Source organism: Takifugu rubripes, chromosome 8 (genome assembly GCF_901000725.2).
Source record: "Takifugu rubripes chromosome 8, fTakRub1.2, whole genome shotgun sequence".
In the NCBI taxonomy this organism is placed as follows: domain Eukaryota; kingdom Metazoa; phylum Chordata; class Actinopteri; order Tetraodontiformes; family Tetraodontidae; genus Takifugu; species Takifugu rubripes.
Window position 1 is genome coordinate 14,321,235 of NC_042292.1, and position 25,869 is coordinate 14,347,103.

General features: G+C 45.0%; 1 protein-coding gene across 2 annotated transcripts; it reads right to left on the minus strand.

Moving 5' to 3' along the window:
• Positions 1–226: 226 nt before the first annotated feature.
• LOC101063028 (galactose-3-O-sulfotransferase 3) lies at positions 227–25,340 on the minus strand. 2 transcript variants are annotated; one of them, XM_011619338.2, is made up of 5 exons: positions 25,078–25,340; positions 9,316–9,418; positions 7,963–9,034; positions 385–444; positions 227–274 (listed from the first exon to the last, which is right to left on the minus strand). In XM_011619338.2, exons 2-4 carry the CDS (start codon positions 9,396–9,398, stop codon positions 415–417), a joined length of 1,185 nt encoding a protein of 394 aa, XP_011617640.2. In that variant the 5' UTR covers positions 9,399–9,418; positions 25,078–25,340; the 3' UTR covers positions 227–274; positions 385–414. The 2 variants fall into 2 exon arrangements, with proteins under 2 accessions (XP_011617640.2, XP_029695516.1); XM_029839656.1 differs by lacking the exons at positions 227–274; positions 385–444 and having other exon boundaries at positions 5,168–9,034.
• Positions 25,341–25,869: the final 529 nt, after the last annotated feature.

Sequence of the window (25,869 nt, forward strand, 5' to 3'; positions counted from 1 at the left end):
TTGCCTGTTATTTTGTGCAAAAAGTCAATTTGCTCTGATTTAATGTGTCTGACAGCACCTGCAATGCAAATAAATGCAAATAAAATGCTGCATTTCCAAGCAAACACAAAAGAAACTCTTCAGAGATTCGGCACTTCAAGTTTCCCTGACTCATAAAGTAAGTCAGGAGCCTTAACATCCTCTCTTCTGTCTGTCTGTCAGTCCGTCCGCCCGCCGGTGGCTTACATAAGCATGAGGCTGCCAGCAGCATCAGGTTGGCCTCCTGGAGAACCTCCTGGGCACATAATGAGGGAGGAGGCGAGAGAAGAGGATGAGGAACTGAACAGGTAACGATGGGGGGAGGGATTGCGACGAGTGGATGACGTGGACGGCGATCGATCACACCTGAGGCTGACTAATCCCGCCTCCGCCAGATTATTCTGGAGTCTGGATGAGTGACACACTCTGTGACGCACAGATGAGATGCACGGTGTTGTCATGCTTTACTTTTGAATGAACATTTTATGTAATTTAAATAGAAAAGTAAAGAGGAATCAGCAGCCTGCAGCAAGATCATTTTATCCCAAGCTCACCTGTGTGTGTGTGTGTGTGTGTGTGTGTGTGTGTGTGTGTGTGTGTGTGCGTGTGTGTGTGTGTCCCAGTCCCAGGAGGCAGCTTCAAGCTTTGTTGACCCCACCCTCATGAGTACAACATAGTCAGATGGAGATTCAAGTTCACTGCTATCAAGGGCACAGCTGGCATTGCCACACACACACACACACACACACACACACACACACACACACACGCACGCACAGAGAGAGAGAGTGAAAGCATGTCACTTGAAATCCATAGTCCTTAGAGAGACAGTAGAAGCACATGCATATATTTGGACATGTAATGAGGACACAGCCCACCAATTAGGGAGGTCTAGTGTGCGCGTGTGTGTCTGTGTGTGTGTGTGTGTGTGTGTCACCAGTCCCGCCAGGGGATGGAGACGAAAACCCAGCGGAGGGGAGCCGACCCCATTCAGAGCTGGTAATCCAATTCTGGAAGCTGTCTTTTAGATGAGTGTGTGTATGTGTGCATGTATCTACACTATCAAACGGATTTGAATGTGTGTAGGTGTGGGCGGGGGCTGGCGGTCACGTCAGAGTCGTATTATCGGCGTTCTCCGTCCTCCTGTAAGAGTTCAGTTGTTTTCTCTTAAAAACCATTCCTCCCACTCTCCCCTGAGAGGGGGGGCTACCGTGGACACCACCTCCCCGTCCTCCCACGTACGTCTCCCCCACCATTAGCTGTCAATAATGCACAATAATGAATGTCGGGGGACGTTTTCAGGTGGAGGGTTCAGGGGACAGATCAGCCAAAAAGACTGTTTTTGTGTCCTACTTTAATGTGTCACCACACCACACCACACCACACCACACCACACCACACCACACCACACCACACCACACCACACCACACCACACCACACCACACCACACCACACCACACCACACCACACCACACCACACCACCTGCATCACCAAAATTTAAAATATAGATCTTACTAATACATAAGTAAGAACCTTTTTGTAGAAATGAACTGAAAAGTCTACCACCACCACCCCACTCCTCCAAAAACAATTAAGTTGTTTTTTTGTAAAATTCAAGCAGAAGCAGCGATGGTGGGTGAAGAGATAACCCGTGGGATCTGCTGAACGGGGCTGGGAAAGATCAACATGCTTGTGGGGGAGGTCCCGAGTTGAAAACCCACTGGGTCTCCAGGGAGAATGGTGCGCTGGAACAGAGCGTCATTATCTCCTTTGTGACTCCAGGAAACCAGAGATGCTCCTCTGCTGAGCAAATGAGTGACACACACACACACACACACACACACAGACACAGAAAAGTGGATTGAAACACGCCCATGTCTCCTCTCGCCCCCCCTGAAAACTTTTTGCATTCGCTGCCGTTCCAATTATCCTTCCATCATCCCCAGCTCCTCTTTTATCTGTTGGAAAAGTCGGTGTGGTTTAATGAAAGGGAGACAGTCATCTCTGACGCTCCCCACTGGGTCTCGTCTCATTAGCTTAGAGCTTAAAACATACGAAAGTAAAAGAAAAAAACTGTATGTATCATCACAAAAAAGTGCTGGGAAGTAGTTCCCTTTGCTTACTTTTACAATTTACTTCCAGAAAACGTGAAGAAAAGGACATCACCCAGATCCATATGCATGTTTACGCCATTTCTTGTTACTTCCTGTCTGATAGCCAATGAGGCAGTGTCAATGCATTTCCAATTAGCTGGTTTGCAAGCGAAACACAACCCATCGCGGGGGCCTATGCAACGTATGGGTTCAGCAATTAGGAAGGGCCAACTCACAATGCCGCTAATGGCGTTAGCAAGTGCTCATTAGTGAATTTTCACAGCTTGCAAGTAAAGAGCTTAGCAGCTTAAATCCAAAGCTCAAATAGCTCGTGCGTTAGGCTCGAAATGAACTGAGTCTGCATAGACGAAGGATCCGCTTTAATTAAAAATCTTTAACACACTAAAGTATTCATCTTTCCACATTTTGCATTCCTGCTTGATGTTTGGAGATGTTTTAATGGGGCCTGATTCAGTTTTGCAGGGTGGGTGGGGGGGTACATATGTGCAGGATGTGCAGAGGCACAGGTCCATTTTTGAAGTAAAGTTTTCCCCTCCACACAACCTCCCCATTAGCACCCCACTCCTATTTTCACAATTGTCCGTAGGCTCCCCCTCACTTATCGAATGGGCTTCACATGATAGACAACAAAATGCTTGTTTTTTCAAATCAAAAGCGCTGCGGGGGCCTTGTGTGTGTGTGTGTGTGTGTGTGTGTGTGTGTGTGGTGGAGGGGTCGTCAGAGAGGTACACAGTAAAGGAAAGAATGAGCCCTAATCATGGGACTATGGGGCCGTAGGTGTAGACTTCTGCTTGGCAACATTAACTGATAAAAATGAGTTTTTCTTTTAATGGAATGTGCATATTCACGCCTGTCAGCTTGTGTTTTCTGGCTTTCAAGCTCGTGTAACGTGCCATGCGTCGATGCCATCTCTGTCTGCATTAGCATTTGAAAAAAGAATGAGTATGAGAAGGAGTGTGGGAGAGGAAATATGCATGCACAACGTGTCTCCGCTAGCCTGGAACTGTAATGGAATAAAAATCAGAGGTTGCACACTGTCAGCTCTGTTTATTCTCTCTACAAAAATAACGGAGTCAGAGACCCCGTCCTGCCCACCAGTCGCCCACACTCTTGACATCAACAGGAGACGCTTTCTACCTGTAAAAGTTGAGGTTGCGTTCTGTCATTAATGCCTGTCTCTGCCATTGGTGTTTACTCTCAGAGGTCTAAGCTAAGTGCTCTTTGCTTCTTTGCTCCCATAATGGCTGAAAAGGGTCCATACAAACATACTGCTGTGGAGTCCGCAACACCCACGGTTGTATTTCTTCCTGACAGTTCTGAGGGGAAGTTTATGATGACATTTTCACTGGATAAGAGTGACATTTAGAACCCCCTTTCTTCTTCATTTCATTAAATTACAACCTACTGGTGTAGAGAGAGAGATTAGCCAGCCAACATACCAGTAGCCTGTGAATTTTTGGCTATATTGCCATTTTGTGTGTTCTTTTCAACACTGCAGTTTGCATAATTAAATACCAAAATCCAGTTTAACCTCCAAAAAAGTTTTTGCATGTGATGGAATCTGAGTGTTACATTTAGCATGTCATTTCTAACATATTTCTTCTCTGAGGCGCAGATCAAATAGAGAAGAAATTTCATAGACAGTACATTGTTCTGCAGATAAATTAAGGATAACACCGGTTTCAGTAACTCTGTGCATATGGCTAGCTTGATGTGAACACGAATAACCTGTCCACATGTGGCTAAAATGTCATTTCAGACCAAAAAAAAAAAAACACTGGCTGAAATAAGAGTTATGATAGATGAAGCCATAGCAGGGAGTAACTCATTAAACTTGATATAAAAGTAAATTAAAACCGCCCGACAGCAGCCATTCCTTCTATTCTTCTCGGGTTTAGAAGTGGAACGGAAGCCGACTCAGCTTATCCACCCACTCCTTCATGTATCATTTCCACCTGTCTCGCTGCTAATGTGTTTCATATTTACAGAGATGATTTCTAACTCCTCTCCCTCCCTCTGTGTATCAACTGCAGCCCGAGAGCAAACATACTGTGTGTGCACAATATAGCGGGAGAGATGAGAACTAATTAAATCAGCAGCAGAAATAAAGCCCTAGCCCCCCTGGTGTGATTGGAAATGACAAAACGCTGACAGCGGCAAATCTCTCTGCTCCTGCAGCTAAAACTTGATCTGGCCCCCGCTTCCGGTGATCACAAGCGATGGAACCTGGGCGAGATGGAGGAAGAAATAATGTGAATCCACCTCCTCTTTCTATTCAACTTTTGTCTTTCTTATCATTTCTGGAACACATGTGAAGGGAATTTGACATCAGAGGTGCTAGTGGAGAGAGGAGGTGACGCACATCATCAGGAATAACCTGCTGCCTACAACGCCGCCCTCCAACCTGCACACTTCAAACAGACAGAAAGTGGGGAGGGATGAAAAGAACACTAAACATCAGTGATCTGGTCCTTTCTCGCCATCATAAAAAGCGTGACTCATGAAACGAGGTGCAAATGCAACCACAAATACGGCCTTACCAGCAAAAATAGCTCAAGTGACTAGCAACATAGTGTGTTTTGCACGTTATTGTGTTTGCGCGCCTCTATAATCATTCTAATCATTTCGGATTGTCAACTTGACCATCCCAAAGTCACAACGCACCATGAATGCAACCCACCCTCCAAATACAAAGCGGTGCAAAAACAATTTTCTCAATTCCTCTAGCTTATTAGCATTCGACATTTTGGGGTCTGAATGACCGACCGGGGCACACGGGGAGGAGACGCAGTCCAATTGTTTCGCTCGTATCAAATATGTCGTTTTGCTTCTACAAGAAGCAATTTCTCTACCCATTTAGGGAGCCATGCTGAATAGAAGTCATTCGCAGCTATTGATTGCAGCCCGGAATATCTGGTTTGGGTCTTCAGGGAAAACACAAACAATTTGCACTAATGCACAGAATAATACGCATGACCGCATATTTTCATCATAATGGGACAAAGCACAGACAAAAAGACACCGAAGGATGGTTTAAATTCATTCAAACTTTATTTGTCCCTCTCCCATTTGTCCCCACAAAGCTTTGGGGCCCCTAGCTCTGATTGTCATTAGCCAACGGTTCAGAGCCCCGTCACACACAGACAGCACAGCGTTCACTTTTCTAAGTTCACAGCTAGGCTAAGTCCATGAAAAGAGGCTGGGTAGGAGCCAAATGACCACAAGAAATGGAAGAAAACAGGTAGAGAATGTTAAAAAAATGTATTTGGCTTTGATTTTGTACATGAGATGAACTCTACAAATCCCAGAAAAAGACCAATTCCAACAATGTTCCGATCCCGAAAAACAAATTAACATCGAGCCCTGACGTTTCCTGTGCAAAAAAGGCATTCCGATCACAAACGCGACAGATTATTTCACCAATGCTGGGAAGTCACCAGATTTGCTGATATTTTTGGTCTTGGTTTTTATCTTGGGATATGTGTACAATAAAAAAAATGTTTAAACATCGTTAAGAGCAGAGGTGTTGCGACTCAGTTCTCAAGGGCAGCAACCCAGCCAGATTTTATGTCCTACCAAGTAGACAAAGCTTTTCACCTTGGATCCCAATTTCATTTGTGAAAGTGTTTTCCACCTGGCTGGATAGAAAACCTGGCTGGCTCGCGGTCCCTGACACCCCTGATTTAGATGGTCTTTACAGTGTATGTACTTCAAATAAATATTAGACACATTGGTACATTCCACGTACCTGTAAATAAATAAAACTGTTCACAGCTGAGAAAAGTACATTTTGAATTCATATATTCGTTGCCACTCCAGAAAGCTGTTTATTGTCTGCTCCACTTATTTCCTGCGGACCAGAGGTCTGCGTCTTTCATTATGGTAATCTAGGGCGTGGCGGGCCCCAGACCGCCGCCGCAAGTTGTGGTCAAGTGTTCAAACACCGCTGAGAGGAAAATTAATATTAAAGTGACTGCGTTTGTTTCAATGTATGTCCGGTGTGGGCTGGAGTTGCGTTATGATTGTGAGCATTAATTTTTATACCGCGACGGGCCTCCTTTCACTTCTGCTGCTTAAAATTCTATTTTGTTAAAGGTTCAGTCACTTATTGGCAAAGAAAAAATGTTTTATCCAGTGATATATGAAACAAATGTTTAAAATAATACAGTAAAGGGACAAGCCCCAATAATAAATAATACATAGCTTTGATCACTTTTTACTGACATTACTTGCATTTGTTGCCATGCAAACATGGCTGATTATAGAACAAATTTGAATATTAACGGTCTAGCTAGTTCTCACACAGGCACAAACAAGGCGTTTCACTCGCACATACGCAAACATCCTTCTTAATTTCTTAGTGGGTGGTACCCTGCTGGTCACGGATGGAACTTGAGAACGCAAATGACGGTGGATGTGATGGAACGCATTAAAACTGGATTACAGCTGAGTCAGGCGATGACATTTTTCAGGTCCCAGCTAGACAGAATAAGCAGCTTTGTTCTGGTCCTCGCGTTCTTAAAATGTACAACTGTGTAACCCAAGCGCTTGGGCCATAGGAGGGCCTTGAGAGGCGTGATTAAATATTCAAAAACTACCACTCGAAGGCTTCAAGTCTTTGTCCTGATGACCTGTTTTGTTTGTGCTGATGTGTGTAGCATAGGGTTGCTGGTAGTTTATTAAATCCACACCTTTCCTAAAGGCCTACTACACAGGCGAGTTATTGCCACAACAACCTCTATGATGAGTCTGTGTGATACGAGAGGTGAACTCAGCTGGTGGTCTGTGCGAGAAGTCTGACCAGAAGGTAGCAGTGGGGGTTGAGAGGATGCGCAGAGGAAACCGGAGAGGTTGAAGGCTTCAGGTTGTGTGTCCGGTCACAGCACGACTTGAAGTGATAGTCAGTGGGCAAATTATCTCTGGATAAGGTCCAACTCATGTTTAACCTCCTTGAGAGCTTCAGGGTTGTTGATTGCGGTGTCCTATTAACGGTGGGACATTATCTCGTTGTCTGTCTAGCCTCTTAGGGAGCTCTATGGAAGCCTGACAGCCGATCCCTTTATGTCATTATGTCTCTCCCAAGGACTTTAAATGGCATATGTTAAGGAGAGAAAGCAAAAGAGAGGCCGGGAAACAAAGTGAAAGCAGGAAACATGAAACTTCTGCAGCCTGATGCACACAGAGACCACTCTGTGTTTTACAATAGGTCTTATATCGCTACTTCCCTATGGAGTCCCAGTAGCACATGATGGATTTGCTTCAAAGAACCTACTTTCACTGTAAACCCTCTCCTATCAGCTGCATCCTCTAGAGTGCTGACTTGTGCAATTTAGCTGAGTAGTGCAGATGGCTTGAACCACTGTGTGCCCAAAGACATTCTGTTTCACAAAAGTAAGAATTGGGGTTTCAAGGTGAAGTCTGGGAATGTGTAACCACCCATATTAACACATATTTCAAGACAGATCCAACAATGACCATTGCCCAGTTTCCCACACCCTGGGCCAACCAGAGACCGGCGTATCAAGAGTAGAATTGTGCAGTCTGTTGGGCACAGGATTGTATTCAAGTCTCTATTTTTCAGTGGCTGCATTTTGGGTTTGTGAGGTTTCAGTCCCAACATTAGGATCTTGAGGTGCTGCGGTCTGCTTTGAGTTGGTGAACCCCGTTACTGAAACAGAGCCGGGGGCAGAAGGAGGCAGCTGGCTCTGTTGCACTTGTGGATGCCGTGGTGTGGTTCTACGAATTGGCAGAGGGAGAGGGTGTGACTGCTGAGGAGACCGCAACTGGTGGCCCCGACGGTAGCGTATGGATTGGGATCGTAGAAGCACCTGTGTATACTGGACCTCTGGCATGATGAGCTTAAAGCAGAGCTCCTGAGCCTGGCTTGAATATCTTCGGCTGAGATTTGCCGGGAGATCATATCCCATAATGTCAACTTTCCCACTTGGCTGCCAGGGGCGGAGATTGTTGTTTTTGATCTGTGAGGCAGACCGAAGGAGTGGCACTGTCCCATCAAAGCAGCTTCTCATTAGCTTCTCTTGGGCCTGGCGGAGAAATTGCACCTCTCGGGCGACACAGGCCAGACCTAGAGCTGAAATCTGCCGCCACAGGGATGCGTTAAAGTGATCATAGAGACGAGCGTCCAATGAATTCCAGGAGCGGATCTTTGTGGCAAGGCCTGGTGTCAGGCTGTGCTTGGAACTTGCCTTCCGCATGTTGAGCTTAAAATACAGAATGTCATCCAGGTCCCAAGAGAGGAGATGCCGAAGGAGAACTAGTGACTCATCAAAGTACTCTGCAATCATCACTAGGGAAAAGACCTTCTCTACCTCCGCTAGAGAGGCCTGCACATACTCCTCATCCTCTCCTGAGCGATCCTTGTCTAAACCCAAGTCAAAGGCTAGAGTGTTGCGCGCGTACATGGAGTCCTTCTCTTTAGCTTGGTAATAGCGCCAGGGATCGGTAAAGAAAGTCTCCAAGGAGCCATCTCGGACTCTCTTGAAACTCTGACAGTGATGGTAGAAATATGTGAACGAGGATTCAAACATGGTGCTGGGCTCTCTGAGGATCGTGATGTATATTGTGTTGTTTGGCATCAGCCGCTGCAGCTCTGCCTTGTTGAAGCGCATGTGGCTGGTGATGATGTTGGGCGGCAACGTGTGTGGATGGACAAAGTGGGAGGTGAAAGTGTGCGGGTAACAGAATTGGTGAGCACAAGACTGCACCGGCAACGCCACCGTCAGGTTGTTGCGCTCTGCGAAGCGAAAAAGCAGGTTCTGCATGGTGGAGCTGGCCGTTTTGTGCGTCTTGAGGAAGGCCACATTGGTGTGCTTGGGTTTCAGGCCTGGTGCAGGGTGGGACTGGAGTGAAGGACAACTAAAATAGAAAGGCTCCATGATCCTGGGAAAAGACAATGATGGTTAGGGGGAAAGCAACAGATAAAATGGGTAAAAAACGAAGCAATTAGCATGGGAACAGAAAAGAGTGCTGTCAAATAACTCCGCTTTTATAATTGGTCTCTCGATTAAAGTTGGAAATGCATCGGCTTAAAAAATACACATGCTAACAAATTATAATTAGCCTCTGTGTTAAATTGTCTTTAACAAGATGAGAGGAGTTGTCGCCTGCAGAAGCTTAAGTTACCATATGATGTGAGAAAAGAAGTTTCGGTCTCGACTTACCAGCTTGAGTGGATCCCTTGGTGCAGCAGAAGGCTGAGGGTACTTATGGCAACGATAAATAGGAATATCTTCTTCCGCAACATCTTTTCTGGCTTTAGTGGGGCTGCGGGAAACGAGAGGAGTGATGTCAGGCCATAAATTTAGGATTTAGACAGGAACACAAAAACAAGTATGAAGTATTGACCTTATTCTTGGTACCATTAATTACAGGAGTTCTCTGAGGACAGAACCTTTTTGTAAACTATCCTTTTTGTAAACAATCAGTAAAATCTGGTAGCACCGTCATTTTTTCTTTTACAATATCTGCCGAAAAATAACGTACTACCATTTAGCGTTTCATGCAGTTGTGTGGAACAATCTGAAAAGATTTAAGGCACATTTGTGTTTATGAAGTTGCTTTTCTGGGAAAAATGAGGAGAAAAATGATAGAAAGACAGATAACGGCCTGGATCTGTGAGCTAGAGAGATTTTTGTTCTTATGCAATAACAGTGAGATACCCGCAGCTGTAATTGTCACATTCACTGGTCATGAGCTTTCATATTCTTTTGGCATGAACCCTGAACAGATGGCCCCACACGCTAGCTCCTGTCAAAGACGACACACACATATGTGGGAAACCCAACAGAGCGTCTCTGTGAGAGCACAGGAAGTGGCCACGCCGCTCGACCCCTCACTGTCAAAGCGCCACTGGGAGGGAATCCAACCCTCCACCGTCAGCATGTCGCTGGCATCGCTGTGTTTAATATCTCCCATCAGTTAAACATGTTAGTGTCCGTCTGTGAGCTGACTGCCGGAGAGGATCTGAAGGGCAGGAGCAGGAAACGACTGATGGAGTTATTTGGTATTTAAATTGGGAGTAAAACTGACATGTCTGAGCTCTGGCCAAGGCTTGGAGTGTGAAATGAACAGTGGATAAAGCCACTGCCTGATGAGATTTATTGTCTTTTCTTAAAATTGCGGTGCTTATTTTGAGTTTTGAAATATTTAATTCAGGTGGGCGGTGACAGCTCAGTCTGTTGGGAACTACACTGAGAAGCGGAGGGTTCTTTGTTCAAGCCCCAGGGCAGACAAAACATGGAAGGTGTTGTGGTAGTAGGGGAGGTGCCAGAACACCTTCAGAGCATTGCCCAGGTACCCCTTGATCAAGGTTCTGCAACCACAAATGCTCATATAGGGCCCTGCGACCCTGCCTGTGCCCAGTGTGTACCCTCCCCACGATCCCGAAAGGGATAAAGTGATTTAGAAGAGGAGATGAGAAGGTGAGTATCTAATTCAGTTGTAAACAGTGGACGTCCACCCTAAACAATGCTAAATAAATGGTAATGCTAATACCCTAAATGGTAATGTTAATACCCAAAATTCCCATGCTGATTTTGCTAAGAAGTTAGCTTCTTTTATGGCTCTATATTTGTCCCATCTTTTCAAAGCTCACGTCTGTCCCAAAGAACCGCCAAAAAGATTGAAAAGATGGAAAGAACAAATATCTGTTCCGCTACCTTCAGGGGCAGAAAAAACCCCCAGTATAAATATATTTACACCGTGATTCTTGTGCTGCAATTGGACTTCAATACCAGTGTAGATGCCTGTGCTGGTCATCGGGAAGAATGCAGAATATAGATAAACATAAGGAAGACAGCTCCAAAGGTGTCAAGTGATTAGTCACTGCAAGGAAGTATTAGATAGTGAGAAATATGTAGCAAGAAGTTCGGCAGCAAAGTTAAAGATTTGACAAAGACTTGCAGAGGATTAAGAGAGAAAAGTGAATAGTGATGTTTTTATCAGCTCTAGACAGTGGAACAGCTGGGGCTGTGCTGCTCCAGTGGGTCTGCAGCAGGATGGGCTGAATACTCGTCTCTCAAATTTCTAATGACTTATTAGAACGAGTCTGCTGGCAAAGTATTTTATATAGTAACACTCAAAAATTGCTCTCTGTCACTAGAAGTCTTCGTCTGTCTGCGAGGCAATTTTAAGCTTGGGGGTGGGGGGGTGTCACCTTTTACTCTTAATAAATGTATTAGAACATCTATTCCACCGTGTACCTATTTTATAGAATGTGCAATATTTGTGGTTTGGGTAATCCATCAAATCTCTGCACTGTTATTTATTTGGTTTTTTGTCTCACCATCCATTCCCTGAGGAGTCTGAGGTCTCATCAAGGACACATTCATATCACCCCGGTGTCTTTACTGGCAAACACTCATTATTTATTAGCAGATGTAACAGATGAACAAATTAAAGTGACGAAGATTTAAAATCTGAGCTGCTAAAAGTACTTTTGTATGAGTCGACGTTCATATTTAACGAGATACGAGTGTTGTAGCTGTTGTAGCTCCATTTCCCGTTGTTGTTTGAAAATCTCTCACAAGTGGTCCCTGTGTAGATGGAGAGGCCAAATGGTCTGAGGGGAAATAAAGGCTCCTATCTATATCCACTGGAATAAACATTAAAAAGAGGCAGTGGCTAATTAGCAGCCAATTATAATGTAGCCTTGAGAGCCCAGACAGCCTAATCACCATTCACACCTCCATTCATGCGACCCTAATACCTCACATGATGGCGGTGTGGGGCAACGACCCCCACAGGATTGTCAATTAACCTTGAATCACCTCCAAGATGTGAATGTCCTGAGAGGTTGTGTACAAGAACCTTAAAAGTAATAGACTGACACAACAAAGTTCATCCATCATTTTCCACAGGAAACTCGAGAAAACCCTCGCAGTTTGTCGGCAGAGAAGCAAGAATCCGGGGGTGGATCGTGTGTCACAGACACTTAATAAGAAAGGGATTTAAGTGGCTTTTGGTTGATGGACAAGACCTCTCGTCTTCATCCACCCTCCCTCATCTGCTGCCATCTTCACCTCCTCCGTCTGCACCAGCCCTTTTAATTACAGCAGTCTAATTAAGTTTCACGAGAAGCCAAGTGAGAGGGCACCGGTGCAATCATTTACGAAAAAAGACAGATCGACGGTGGGAGAGATGGCATCCGTAATTTTCTGTATCGATCCGTTGATTAAGCGAGTGCTTTGAAAGAATTCGCCATGAGGTAAACTACCTAGTGCGATTTGTCCTCCGTGGAGGATTCCAGCAAATCCTTTAATGCAGACCTCAGAGTGGATTATCCGATTTTTAACGTGTTCATTCTGGAAAGATTTCCCCGGTTTAGTCCCCTGTGTTTTGGACTCTGAACCAAGAGGTGAGCAGATGGAATTGTTTCCACATGGGCGGCGAGACCCGCCCTCACGCACATCGAGGCGGTTTTCATGTGTAAACCAACGACCCTACAGCGACGTACTGGTTGTGGCTGTTTTTTCCTGAAAAGATCACGACATTATAAGTAAAATGCTCAATATCTGAACAAAAACAACTGTAGCCCCGCACACTTTTCTAACACTAAAGAAACAGATGTTTGCCACACATGCAATCTTTTCCCTAGTCACACATACACACACACTCACACGTACTGTATATCCTAATGAGCATATGCCCACTCTACCGGGACTATGGCAGCTGCTTTGTCATACGATCCCGTCATCAGTACTGATCTCATATAGCGACCTCTGACCTCTCCAGAGGTATAACTAATACATGAGGAAGGCACACATTTGTGCAGTTATCACTGAACAACATTAACTTTCATTGGATTTCCATTCATTTGCACCAGCCGATTTGAACGCTCAGCCTACTTGCTCGACCTAAATGTCTCACCCCAATTCGCCTCGCTTGTGAATTTAAGCTCTTGCAAAAAAATAAATAAATCAAATCCTGAAATTTTAGGACATTATAAACATTAGGGCGCCATATGCAAGGACCATATGTTGCATGGCGCCTTTCTGCATGTGAGGCGGTGAGTGTACCTCACCATTGCAAATGACGACTTGCGCATATTTGTCAGCGTATGTCAGCTCACCTCCCCGCCCCCAAAACACATGTGTGCAGCTGTTCGAGGCCCAGCCATCGGGGAGATGACCCATATCTGGACCGTCGGTAACAAACTGGCGGCTGCTGCAGGGACGCAAGGGCACGCGGAGAGCATCCATAAAATAAAATGCAGGTTTATGTAACCCAGGCACGCAAGTGTACCCAGTGTAATCCATTTCTAAAAAGCTGAACTGAGATTACAGTTTTTATAATAGCCGCATTTCAAGTCTCTCTACTGACCTTTTATGAGCTGTCTAAACTCAGACACACCTACTACTATTAAACTAGATATGGGTTTTTCTGCCGGAATGCTGTAAAGTCAAGCCAAGTGTCAGGCGTCCTCCCATTTTAAAGGTGTGTCACAACGGATCTGTAATTCTTCACGAGGTTCAGTGACTCTTCTGTGGCTGTGTAAAAGGCTTATATTTTTAAAAATGGACCTAAAAAGAGTGGGTCGCTGAGTTAAGACTGTGCCTCAAACTCTTTAATAGATAAACATTATTTAACAACATCATTTATTCCACAGTGTTATTACTTGATTGTACATCTTTAGTCAGTGTTTCAGGTAATCCATCAGTTTTCTGCAGTTTTATTCCTTTTTGTTTTTGTTATTACATTTAGAGGTCTCCATCCATCCTCTACCGCTTATGCGGGGTCGGGTCGCGGGGGCAGCAGCCTAAGAAGAGAAGCCCAGACTTCCCTCTCCCCAGCTACCTCATACAGACAGAGGTCTCATAAAGGGCAAATTCATATATATTTATCGTAAGTTCTTCTGTATGAGGAAACATTAATATTTAACAAGATGATGATTCATAGGTGTCAGCGATTACCCTGGGCCAAAGATGCAACCATGAATGAGTCAGTGTGGCACAAAACAAGAAACCATTATTTTCTGTAATTATTTGCAAGGTCCAGTGATTCTGATAGGGCTCTGGGAGAGGTTTAACACATTAAAAAGGTGACCTTTTGAGTCAAGGCTCTGCAGATATAGCTTTAACAGATAACATACATTTAAAATTCGTAGTCACCAAGTCTTCACAGACTTTATTTTTATAAAAAGAGTTTATTGTTGGAGGAACTGACCGTGGAGAGGTATAAATCACGAGGAGTGTGTCCCTCTTTTGAAAAACGGCTGTTACCAGCCATCTAAGTTCAGTTCATTTTCCCGGAGGGTTGTTTTAACAGCACCCAGAGGCTTAATTGTTAAAAATCAACTTCAGACACGAGGCCTGAAATTACATTTCATAGCTGCGTGTCCTCGTCTGTGACTCTGCAGCCGTTCTGTAAACTACTTGTTCCAGAGGAAGAGATTCCAAACTTCAACACAAATCAGTTTACTACGAAATGTCGGGGAGGATTAGTTCTCTAACAAACTAAGAGGCCATAGGTTTGTCTCTGATAGCATCGTTCAAGCCAAATTTGCCCTAAGCGAGGGGCCTGATGGTGAGCGCCTGTTGGGCAGACTCTGCCCTATTTAACCCAAATCGTAGACACAGGTCTGGCCAAACAACTGCCCCCATTATCCAGACAAATGAACTGAAGTAAAATGGGAATTAAAAGGTGACATGTAATTAAATCTGAGACAGTTAGAAGCTTGTCATTGGCATTTCTACATTAAAATAATGTCATTATTAAGGAAAATTGAACATGTAAGTTCATTTGACATAACTGGATAATAAAAACAAATGGAGACTGTTTAAAAGTCGCTTGTTTTGAACTGGAGCTTATAGCAATAGCCAGGAAGCTCTATTTTAATACCTTGTTTTGAAGTGATCAAAACCTTGAGAAAGCCTTCACTTTCCTGACCCTGCACTCTTCTTCTCCTGTCTGTCAGTCTCCCTCCAGTCCTCGTTCAGTTAATCTGAGCTGCACTTCTTTCTCCTCTCCATCACTCTAATCCTTTATCATCGCGGTACAGGCGCCCGGGACTTTCTGACCGGTTTCCCTGTGGTGCCATAAGTTGAGCTCCACCCTTTTCCAGGACCTGTTTGAATCATCCTGATGGGATGGGAATCAAACTGACTGGATGTCTGCATTAGAACATGTACAGTGATGTATGCAGATGTTTTTGTGCACAAGCTTGAGTGCACCTAAGAGTGTTTAGAATGGCTACATGTCTGCAGGGTAGACTCCCCATGGGCCCCGCAGAGAGAGGCTTTATCCTGCCGCAAATGACCCCCCCAGAGAGACTGATGAGAGGAGGACAGACTGATAGGCTGAAAACAGGGAAGAGAACCAAGGGGGAGAAAAAGAGGGATTTGACAACCAGAACACACAAGGAGAAAATGAAAGAGGCTGATTGAGCACAATGAAACAACATCAGGCCTTGTGCTCGCGTGTTTGTCACTTAAAGATTTTGAGATCCCTCCTTACTGGCGGGTGCTTTAACCCAAATCCGGGGAGGGAACAAGAGGGAGCGGCAGGGAACATCAGCGCGACAATGTTCTCTGTGGTAAAGCCAAATCACAAGTACATCTTCTGTTTGTTCTCGCCACATAGCAAGCACGCTCTGTCTACAGAGTGACACCAGCAGTGGGAGGTGTCGTGCTTGGCGTTAGCAGTCTTTATCTGCGAGGATGTCTTAATAATGAAGTGCGGCCCGATATCTTGTAGCAATGACCGAATCGACTGATATGTTCATACGCACCGGCAGTGGACCTGACCACCTGACATCGGGCTGCTGTTTAAAAAAGGAAATCTTGTTCAAGGTTTGAAGCCTCAACATGAATGAGAATGACACGTCCCAGACCTACTGTAACAGCCAGTTAATAAAATCTTCTATTTGTCAGACTCCAAGAACAGAGATTAAAGGTCAGACTTTTCCTGTGGGTTCCTTACATTCATCACATTTGTATCTGTATTTGAAAAGTCCAGTGAAGGATTTGGCGGAATGCACAATGCAATTACTGTACATCTTTCCTCAGCCCTCCTACCCCATATTTGAAATAATATCATACCAAGGGAACAAAAATACAGTGTTTTTGCCAATCAACCCCTTCACCACCACTGCGAAATATAAAAGCAGCTATCGCAATTAGCCCGCAACAGGAGCTGGTGCCTCAGTCTTCCGCTCAGTCCTGCAGGGTTTTGATGCGTGACGCATGAGTGCACATCCCAAATATCACTCTTCCCCTCATTATCCATCTGCATTCATATTCCACTCAGGGGAACCCTAATGTGCTTTCGCAACTCAGCTGTTTATTTACATAAGGCGTAGACTCGGCACTGCGCTAATTCGATGTTCAAAAGGGGAAAGCAACGCAACCTCCGCCAGCCGCTCCAAACGGCTCCGTACCTGCAGGCCTGTCTGAGGCTTTTGTTGCTGCTTTTACATAACTAGCAGGTTTGTAACAAAGCCTGTCTGGCCCCTTTTCTCCACTGCCAGGGAAAATTATAAGCTCGGAATGTAGTGAAGAAGGGTAACGGGCATAAGGCGTCAGAGGCAAAATGTGTGGTTGTAATATTTAACCTTTGATCTAATGATTAGACCTTCATAGTTAAATGATAATGCAGATAAAACGCTTAGAGTTACGTATAGAATCACGAGAAGTTAGAAAGTCAACATAACCAATGTGTGATCAATACTTAATGTACTAGCTATGTATACGTGTCCCTGTCACTGTTTGAACACCTGCTGTATGTATACGTGTCACTGTTTGAACACCTGCTATGAGATGGAAAGTCCGGGAAAGCTATCAAGGGGTTAATGGAAAGTACGGGAGTAACCAAGGCGTGGTAACACAAGATGGGAGGTTGTCTGTTTGAATAAGGAGGTGTCTGTTTTAAAAAAAAACCATGTAAGGTACACCTGACTTCTGATAGGTATGGTAAATGGTACTTAATGGTGGAAAATGAGTAAAAATAGCTAACCAAAAGGAGGAGCCCGGGGCGGAGTAGCTCCAGGCTCTGAATAGTATAAAAGATGGGTAATTCTTGTTAGACTTCAGACTTAGCCCGGGCTACTTCTCATGCGTGGTGGATTGTGAACCGACAATAAACCATCGTTTGGATCGTGAACCAGCTGACCCTGACTCATCATTCGACTTTGTTGTGGTATCTCCGCACTTCAATTCATTGGCACTGGCATAGGTATATTGACTTAATGAAAACATAAGTTTGAGTGTTTTAGCGTAGGGGAAAATCCACGACAGGAGCTAAGGTGGCCAAGTGGAAGTTCACTATTTTCTCTTCTTTAAGTAATAGATAAATTGGAATTGCTTATTCTCCCTGAAAACTTAGCAGGGGCAAATAAATCTAACCATGGCGGATCCTCTTGGGATTACAGCATATGTCCAGCACCCCCATAATCAGGGGGATCAACCCTGAGAGCTTTAGTCCTGCCATTACTAGAGCAAAAAGAGCTGCCTGTGCGCTGCAATTAAGCCAAGATGTTGTCAGGAATGGAGACAGAGGGAGCATTAAAGGCTCACCCCAGTAGCCTTTATGCGAAAGACCCCTAAAGTGGACAGACACGAGGATTGATCTATGATGATTAGATGATGATGATGGGGAGGATGATGATAAAGAAGATGTTTATGCCTTCCCAAGAGCTCAGTGTTAGCACAAGGCAAATGTAGTTTTTTCTGTTTTGGGTCATTTCCAGGATTTTTCCTGGTAACCCCATTGTGGAGCTGATCTCATTAAAACCCTCAAATCCTCCCCAGTAGTCAGCAAAGGCAAAAATGCTAGTAGCATGGAGTTATAGCTCATATGTTTTGCCATTACATCACTATTTTGAAGAGAAGTGTCAGTATTTAGTATAAGCTGTATTTGCTGAGACGTTCCACTTCAAGGTACTGTTTAAATCACAACATCTGCAGGTTAAAGAGCGTTTAAGCATCGGATCAATAAGTCTGCAACACAAACAAGCAGTCATTTGATTAGCATGGGTGCAATTGCATTTTAGTATCTAAAATTCAGGGCTAAAAAGTCACAGAGGCACAAAATCACAGAAAAAGCATGTTCTTTCCCATCGCTGGAGCCATCGATCCTTGGAGTGTTTGTGCCCACATTCACCCACAGACTGATGAGCCAATAATGCCTGTGTGCTTTAATACATACTGGATCAATAGGCCACACCACACCGATGGTGGAAAGTGATGTGATTAGGTTCCGCTCATGGCGGCGCCAACTGTGTTTATCTCCAATTATTTTGGGTCAGTAGGGTCGAGTGTTTTAAATGCATGTCTCCTTTGCTGATTATTACTTAAGCAGCCATATCGACAGGAGCGAGGTCTCCGCTTAACTCTGCAGATTATTGGGAAATTAAAAAGCAGATAAGCAATTCAGGATAACTGGTGGAGGAATTAGACTCGGTGTAGACATTGTACACAACAAATCTGACATCTGTGCGACCGGTTCTCATCGGAATTTCTGGCCCGATGACCTGGGACTCTGCTGTGAATAAGAGATCTGTATGTGGATGTGTCAAAGTGGCTCCGACGCCTTTGAGGCTCAGCTATAGCACTCAGAGGTCAAGAGAGAGGTCAACGGATGACTGCCGGACTGACAATGGAGGGGTTTCATTCTGACATCGGCTCCGACTGTCACATCCGGACCAGAACCAAACTGAACAGGTCAGGCACGTTCCAAAATTCCCGAGCCCAACGTGTCGCTGACGACAGGAAATGAGAAGTGAACTCGAACGGGGGGAGCAAAGACGGTGTAAAAACAGATTTCTCCATGCAAAAGGTTAATCGGCTGGACACGACCTTGTATTTTAACCTAATATTGAGGTAAAAGAAAGAAGACCTATTTAAAGTTATGGCGCACAAAGCAAAGGAGCAAAAATGAATATTGGTTGGAGGGCAGCCAGACGGGCAAGTGAGGCAACGATAAATGCACTCGCCCTCCTGCCTCTGTGCGAGACTGTAATCAGATTTCACACGCCGCTTGAACGTCTCAGACAAACACCCTGACTCCTTTTTAGTCAGCTGGCTGAAACGGACACCGACTGTGTCACGGGGGGGAAACCAAAAGACCAAAAATAAATTGTTTTGGAGAGGAGGAGGGTTGTCTGTGCACTTCAGGGTTATGGCCGTGTCCATACCTGCTTTTGAGTGCACATTTTATGTGTCTGGGAGCATTTTTATATGTGTATTGTGTGTTTTTCATTGTCATTTAAGCATTAAGATTTGATCAGGCATTTTTCTGTGAATCCATGTTCTTGTTTTCCTAGCTTTGTCAGGACCGGGGTTTGTTTGTTTTCTATCAGAATGAGGACATTTCTGGAGTTGGAGTTCAGTTTGGCTGTCCCTTCAAAATCTGAAGAGCCATATATCCAGGACAACAGAGGGTGCACCTAAGTGCTGCGAGACCAGGAGTGTGTGAAAAGCTAAAGTTAAAATTCTGTCACGAAGAGGAAAAGGGCTCATGCGTTTGAGTCCTCCACCTGCCACATTCTCAGAATGTCTCAGAAACAACTTCATAGAATTTGTACAGTTCTGTTCACTTGAACTCAAGGTCAACCTGATGCATTTTACTGTATTCATCCATTAAATCTGGAAATTAAATACACCTTTTCCTGTCAAAAGGTGCACAAGCACACAGGCGTGCACTTCATGATACATATTACACATTTTCTGTCAGGTTTTTTTCCAGATTCACTAGTTTAAAATTGTTTCATTTTACCATTTTCAGTACATTGTAAACCATCTCATTTTGGTTTTCTTGCTGCGTACACGTTTATCGTGCTGCCAGCTTAAGACTGAGGAAAACTTCCCGCTGCGCAAGTCCAGGAGGCTAAAGTCGAAAATGTGTCTTTTCAGGACACATCGGCGTATCCTCCAAATATTCTCCAAAAGGGTTCTGCATTGTTCTGACCTCTGCACATTTGGAAATGCGCGTGTCCAGGATCAAGCCCCATTACAACCGCATGATTAGGACATATATGATGATATAATTAGGACATAATATCTTTGATCAGTGATCAGGTGTCGGCAGCCGTAAATCATTTGTGCTAAGCAACAATCAAACTGCTCGATGGTGGATAAATTTGAAACTGCCACGATTGTAAATGAGATAGGAAAAGATGTATTTTTACATTTATTTATAGAGAGTCTCAAGCATGATGTGTGCCTGCACCAGTGAAGGGGGTAAGCGAGTATGGGTGTGTTTTTATGAAGTTGCCTGCTCCTCTTGTAGAGTTGTTCCCTTTTTATAGTGTAATGGTGATGTGAGTGTGTGTCGATTGTCTAAACGTATATGTTGAACATGAGACATGTTGATCTTGATTTTGCTGAAGCCACAGAAGCTCTGACCAGAAAACATTTTAATTAATGGGTCTGACTAGACCCCCCCCCCCCGATGGGAAGGCACCACCTGTGTTCCCGCACACTCCAACAAACACACATACCTGTATGCTCACGCCCCCCCCCCAAAAAGAACAAAATAACTTATCTTTCTCAGGAATTGTATCCAATATTTAATAAATCGCGTCATTATTTCGTAGCCGCCAACATCTTTCAACTGGTGTCAAACCGGTTCTGATTTGTGCACAAGCATCTCGCCATCGGCAAAAAGACGTCGGACAAGAATTAGCATCCGATTTTTCAGCGCTGTCCGACGCCTTATGTATTAATCATTCAAGTGGCCGCGCTAGCACTCGTAGGCTATCGACCGTGATTCATTTTATAAAAAAAAAAATTCAGCACAACACTGAAAAATTCCCAATCTGCCCAACAGGCCACCTTCTGATTAGCTCCGTCCTTCAAGTCGGCGCTGAAAGGTGATATTTCTTTGCAGTGTCTGGTTTCAGGATTATTTGTGCTCGATGGATTCTATAGATGATGTATCGTATGGCTCGCTGTAACAGACCCTGAACAGTGTGTCCTCTCTCTGGTCTCAATTGGTCCTCTAGCTAATGAGTCCATGTTTCAAGTGGGTTTCTCCCCCCCAGAAGGGGTTTGCGTTTCATCGGGACTCATGGGAGACGGAACGACAACGCATACGTTCAAATCCAAAACTGAAAACACATCCTGACCTCTTAATGTGATGAAACTCCCATTTCTGTCTGTGTTTCATGTCAGGATGCAGAAAAAGATTAGGACCCAATTTTAAGAGCATAAACATGATTATCTTTAATCCCATTTCAAGCAATAATCTGATGATGGGAACAGTTATATAAATAGTTAATCTCGATGTCTTAATCAGAATAAATAGGTCGTAAATAGGTTGTAGACAGCAATTTTCATGCTAAATTTGTAAAGTGTTCACGTTAAAGCAGGTATTTTATACAGTTTGACCACAAAAAGGGAAGATTTCATCCAGATTAATAATAAATTACATATCAGACATGAACCACAGCTGCGCGGCTGCTCCAGTACGGGACTCTGCTCCTGTAATCTTCTAGCTTGGAACCCTTTTTTAAAATAATCCGGGGTCTGTTGGAATCTGCCTGGTGGACATCTACAAGTGGATGACAACGTTTGCGCCAATGACAGCTTCCCTGGAGCCGGGCCCGGGTCGAGAAAAAGCCCTCGCCCATCTGTCCTCCCCCAAGCACCATTCTGTGTGGAGGCCGACGCGCAACAACGTTCGCCTTTAAGGCGAAGCATTCTGGAATTGATTTGGAAGCGGTAATAGGGTCTCCGGGGATTCAAATGAACTCAATAACAACCAAGAGTAAAAGGTTCTCGAGCTCAAAATAAATGCATTTTTGCACTGAGGAGACAGAGTGTAATCTGCTTTTTAAACACACCCTTGATTTTCCACACAAACTCCATCCTGACATCATCGTGGTTTCTACTATCTTTGTGAGGCCCAAAGTTGTAATTATGAGATCTCATGCAAGACTCGCAGTCATGTCCTATACGTTTGCTTTTATCAAACCCACAGATGATCTCAGTACGTACCACCCTTCAACTTTGGTCCCGACTCGAAGAACTCCTTGCATCAGGGCCCGACATTTGCACAAAAACAAATACACAAACAAATTCTCTTTGGCAAGCTGAGGTGCCCGCAAGTCTTATTTTTAATCACAGCTGCTTTAATCGCTACGGCCGCCATAAAGACCTATCGTGACCGCGGTTGCCATGCGGTGAGGACCTGTTCATCTCTGAGGCTGAGGTGAACGTCTCCTTCACCGCAAACCACAAATATACCCTCTGCCATTTCCGTTGTGGGTACCGAAGCTTTACCGCCACCACTGTGCTGTTGTGCTCTTCATTTCTTGTCTGTCTTCACCACTTATCATCCAATAAATTCATCTGAGTGTGCATCCCGTGATCAATACAGCTTAAAAACAGATCAATGACATTTCATTTACACCGATATTGTTTGTCTAACACCCTGATATTGTCATAACCATCAATCCCGCTTCTAATCCCAGACTGCATGATTGGAGAGGGACAAGAGAGGATTTTGTCCCTTTAGGGCCAAAGTTGGACCCACAAAACCAGGCTAAACCCCCTTCAATGTCACCATTCAGGTGGGGAAACAATGAGAATACACCATTACGATACACAACTAAGATTCTTCCCCTTATCGATACAACACACAACCCCCTGCTACAAAACCCTGACTGAAGACTTACGGATCAATCTGTCCTCTCAGTAAACAGTGCTGAAATCAAGAAGCACAGAACTGTGTGTAATAATCGTCTGATATTGTCTGAAGAAATCTTGTTCAGATCAAGTGGTTTGTGGGAGAGAGGTTGTGGTGTTACTGTTCCAGCGCCTGCTCTCTCTCTCTCTCTCTCACACACACACACACACCCTTCCATTTTATAACCTGCTTTGCTATAATTCTAACAGACTGCACATTCATCACTCAGTCTTGTACCTTTCCTCGCTGACAAAAAAGGACCTTTTCCAGGCCCGTGCGTGTAACAGACCTGCTACGCTTACGTGGCGGAGTGAACCGGGAATTAATTCCTGAAGGACGGGGGGCTTAAAACCATAAATCACACGCTACCCAATACAAAACGGTAGCACACGCTCGTTCCTTCCTGGCATTTGCCTCTCCCTCTCCGGAAGGATTCGGTGCTCACCCGTTTGCCATTAACACCTCAACTCCTCGCTGTTGTTCTACACTCGCCGTGCCCTTTTTTGGGGTCACCGTGGTGACAGGAGGTCAGTGCAGGTGCAACATAACCTTCGCTTAAAATCATTTATAGGTTGTCTGTGCTGAAGGACATTTCTCTGGCCCATATTTCTGTCTAATTTTGGCTCCATTGTTTCAAGCTGTCCACACGATTCCTCACAAGCTGCAAAGACAAGTCAATTTGTGTAAATTATTAACCGAACACTGCCCTCTCGGTCTTCAGGTGCGTGTACCGTTAAACTCGCCTGTGTTTTTATGGTTTGAGCAGTTAAATTTTGCAGTTAAAGGAGCATTTATCATCAGGATTATTTAAGGTTTCTTTACAACATCCGCTAACGCCGACTGGCCAGCGTCCATTTTCATCCTCTTTGCAGATGGTCCCAAGCCACGGGCCTCTTTTGTGCTGTTTTGCTAAAAAAAAATAATTAATGAACTAGCTCTCGTGAGCTGGCATGCAAAATACTGGGCAGCGACTTTCATCCTCTCGGCCACCTCTTTCATCCGCTTTTAGAGGCTCTCACCCGCCTTCAGATCTGTCACCAGTAGCTGAACTTCTCCTGGCTGTAAATATTTATTTGGGGGTGGGGTGTGGCTTCTTTACGGGTTAGCCTGAGTGTCCCCCGAGGATTTAGATAATGGTGTCTGCGACCCCCCGAGGTGATAATTTCGAATTGCTTGCTTATGTCTGAGAAAGCATGTTTTATTTACAGCAGTGTGTGTATGTGTGTGTGTTTAATAGTATAAAATGACCAGATATGACATTTTCTCCATTTTGATATCAAAGCCCTGCATTTCCCTCTTTTTTTTACACGGCCTCCGAAGATGCCGTGAACGCATCATGTGACTAAATCCTCTAAGAAAAACCGCATATACACCTTAGTCAATTGCTCATTCAATTAACTGTCTGATGTTTTTGAAACAAGCTGCATTGCTGTCAATTATCAATCACTTCACCCCGCTGCGCTCTAAAAATGGACCTTATTAACAACTGATGTTTCATCATTGCGGAAAAACCCTTCAGTCAGCTAACGGAGAACCATCAAATGTGCCTTATGGAAAATATTGAACAAGGTGGCAACAACTGGGGCTCCCAGACCATCCACTGAACCATTAGATATAAATAACTCCTTGTTAATTGTTGCTTCCTCTCATCCGGGTGCACTGCGGGGTTCTGATCATCTCACGCGTCTAATCTCGGCATGTGGTGTGATTCATCTGCCGGTGTAGGTGCACGCGTGCGAATTGATGGAACAGGCAGAATCCAATCCTCGTTACAAACCTCGGGCACTTAAGGAGACGGTCGCGATGAAAAACAACTCACCCCCCCGCAACCTGCCCGCCCTCATCATCCTCAAACGCTCACGAGGCTTTTTGCGGGACAATAACAGAGGATAAAAAATCTCCGCGCACAAATGTGGGGCAGGTGACATTAGCGAATTTTGTTGTTGTTGTTGTTCGTTTATTTGTTTGTTTGGCGCGGAGCGAAGCCACTCTTCCGCGCATCTCCAAATGGCACAAGCGGAACCCTGAAACCAAAGAGTCTCGGATTCATCTATGAATCCGCTTGAATTGCGCCATCGGTGCGCAATTGTCCTTAAACATTCTGGGTGAAAGGATGAAGGCGCGGGTCAGCGACGCCGGAAACATGCACAGGCGTATCTAAGCACCTTCGTGCGGCGCGCCGGTGCGCGGTTCGGTGATTTTACGTCCCCAAAACGAGAGCACTTACTTCTCCGCGGTGCGGATTAAATGCGCCATCGCGGGATGCCGACCTCACACAATGGGTGCGCGGTGGAACCCACCTTTGTCATCTCAGAGCTGGGATGTAACGTGAGGGTCGCGGCGGTGATTTCTCAGGCTTTGCGTCCCATCCGCTGCCTCCGCCGCTCCGTCGCTCTTCTTCTTTTCCCACCGGATCCTCCGCTTCCTTCGGCGGACCGTTCAGGTGCGTCGTTCGGAAAGGAGGCTGGGGACGGTCGGCGCGTCTGTCATCGTTGGGGTGTTCATCGCGACTCCTCGTGCGACAAAACGGTGGAAGGTTACCCTCCGCCAGCCCCCCTCACTCTCTCCCTCTCTCTCTCTCTCCCATTCTCCAGCCAATGCCCGCGCGTTTCCGCCATGTGATGCGCGCTGCCGGGCTTCAATAGGCCGCCGCTTGTGCCCGCTCTTCATTATTAAAGCCGGCGTCTGCCCCTGCGACTGCGGCCGATTTAAATTTTGAACTGGAACTTGATCGCTCATTCAGATGCAAATGTGCAGAGGCAAAAAGCAGCCTTCTTGGTATTAATGAGGGGGGTGGGGGAGATGGTTCGGTGGTCCACGCCTGCGAACCTCCGGAGAGCTTCAGTGAGCTCTCTCCTTTTACGGTTTATCTTGAGTGTCATAGTTTTGATTCCCGGTGACTATTACAGGGGACTGCTGCCATCTTATGCAAATATCCCAGCAAAACTCCCTTGCACTTACGAGCATCCAGATTTTTTTTTTTTTTTTTGGGGGGGGGGGGGTTGCACTTCGGGAACACGTTGACGCTGCACTTAGTTTTTATTTTTCACTTGTTTCTAATTCCTTTACAAGGCTTTACAAGTAATCCTGGA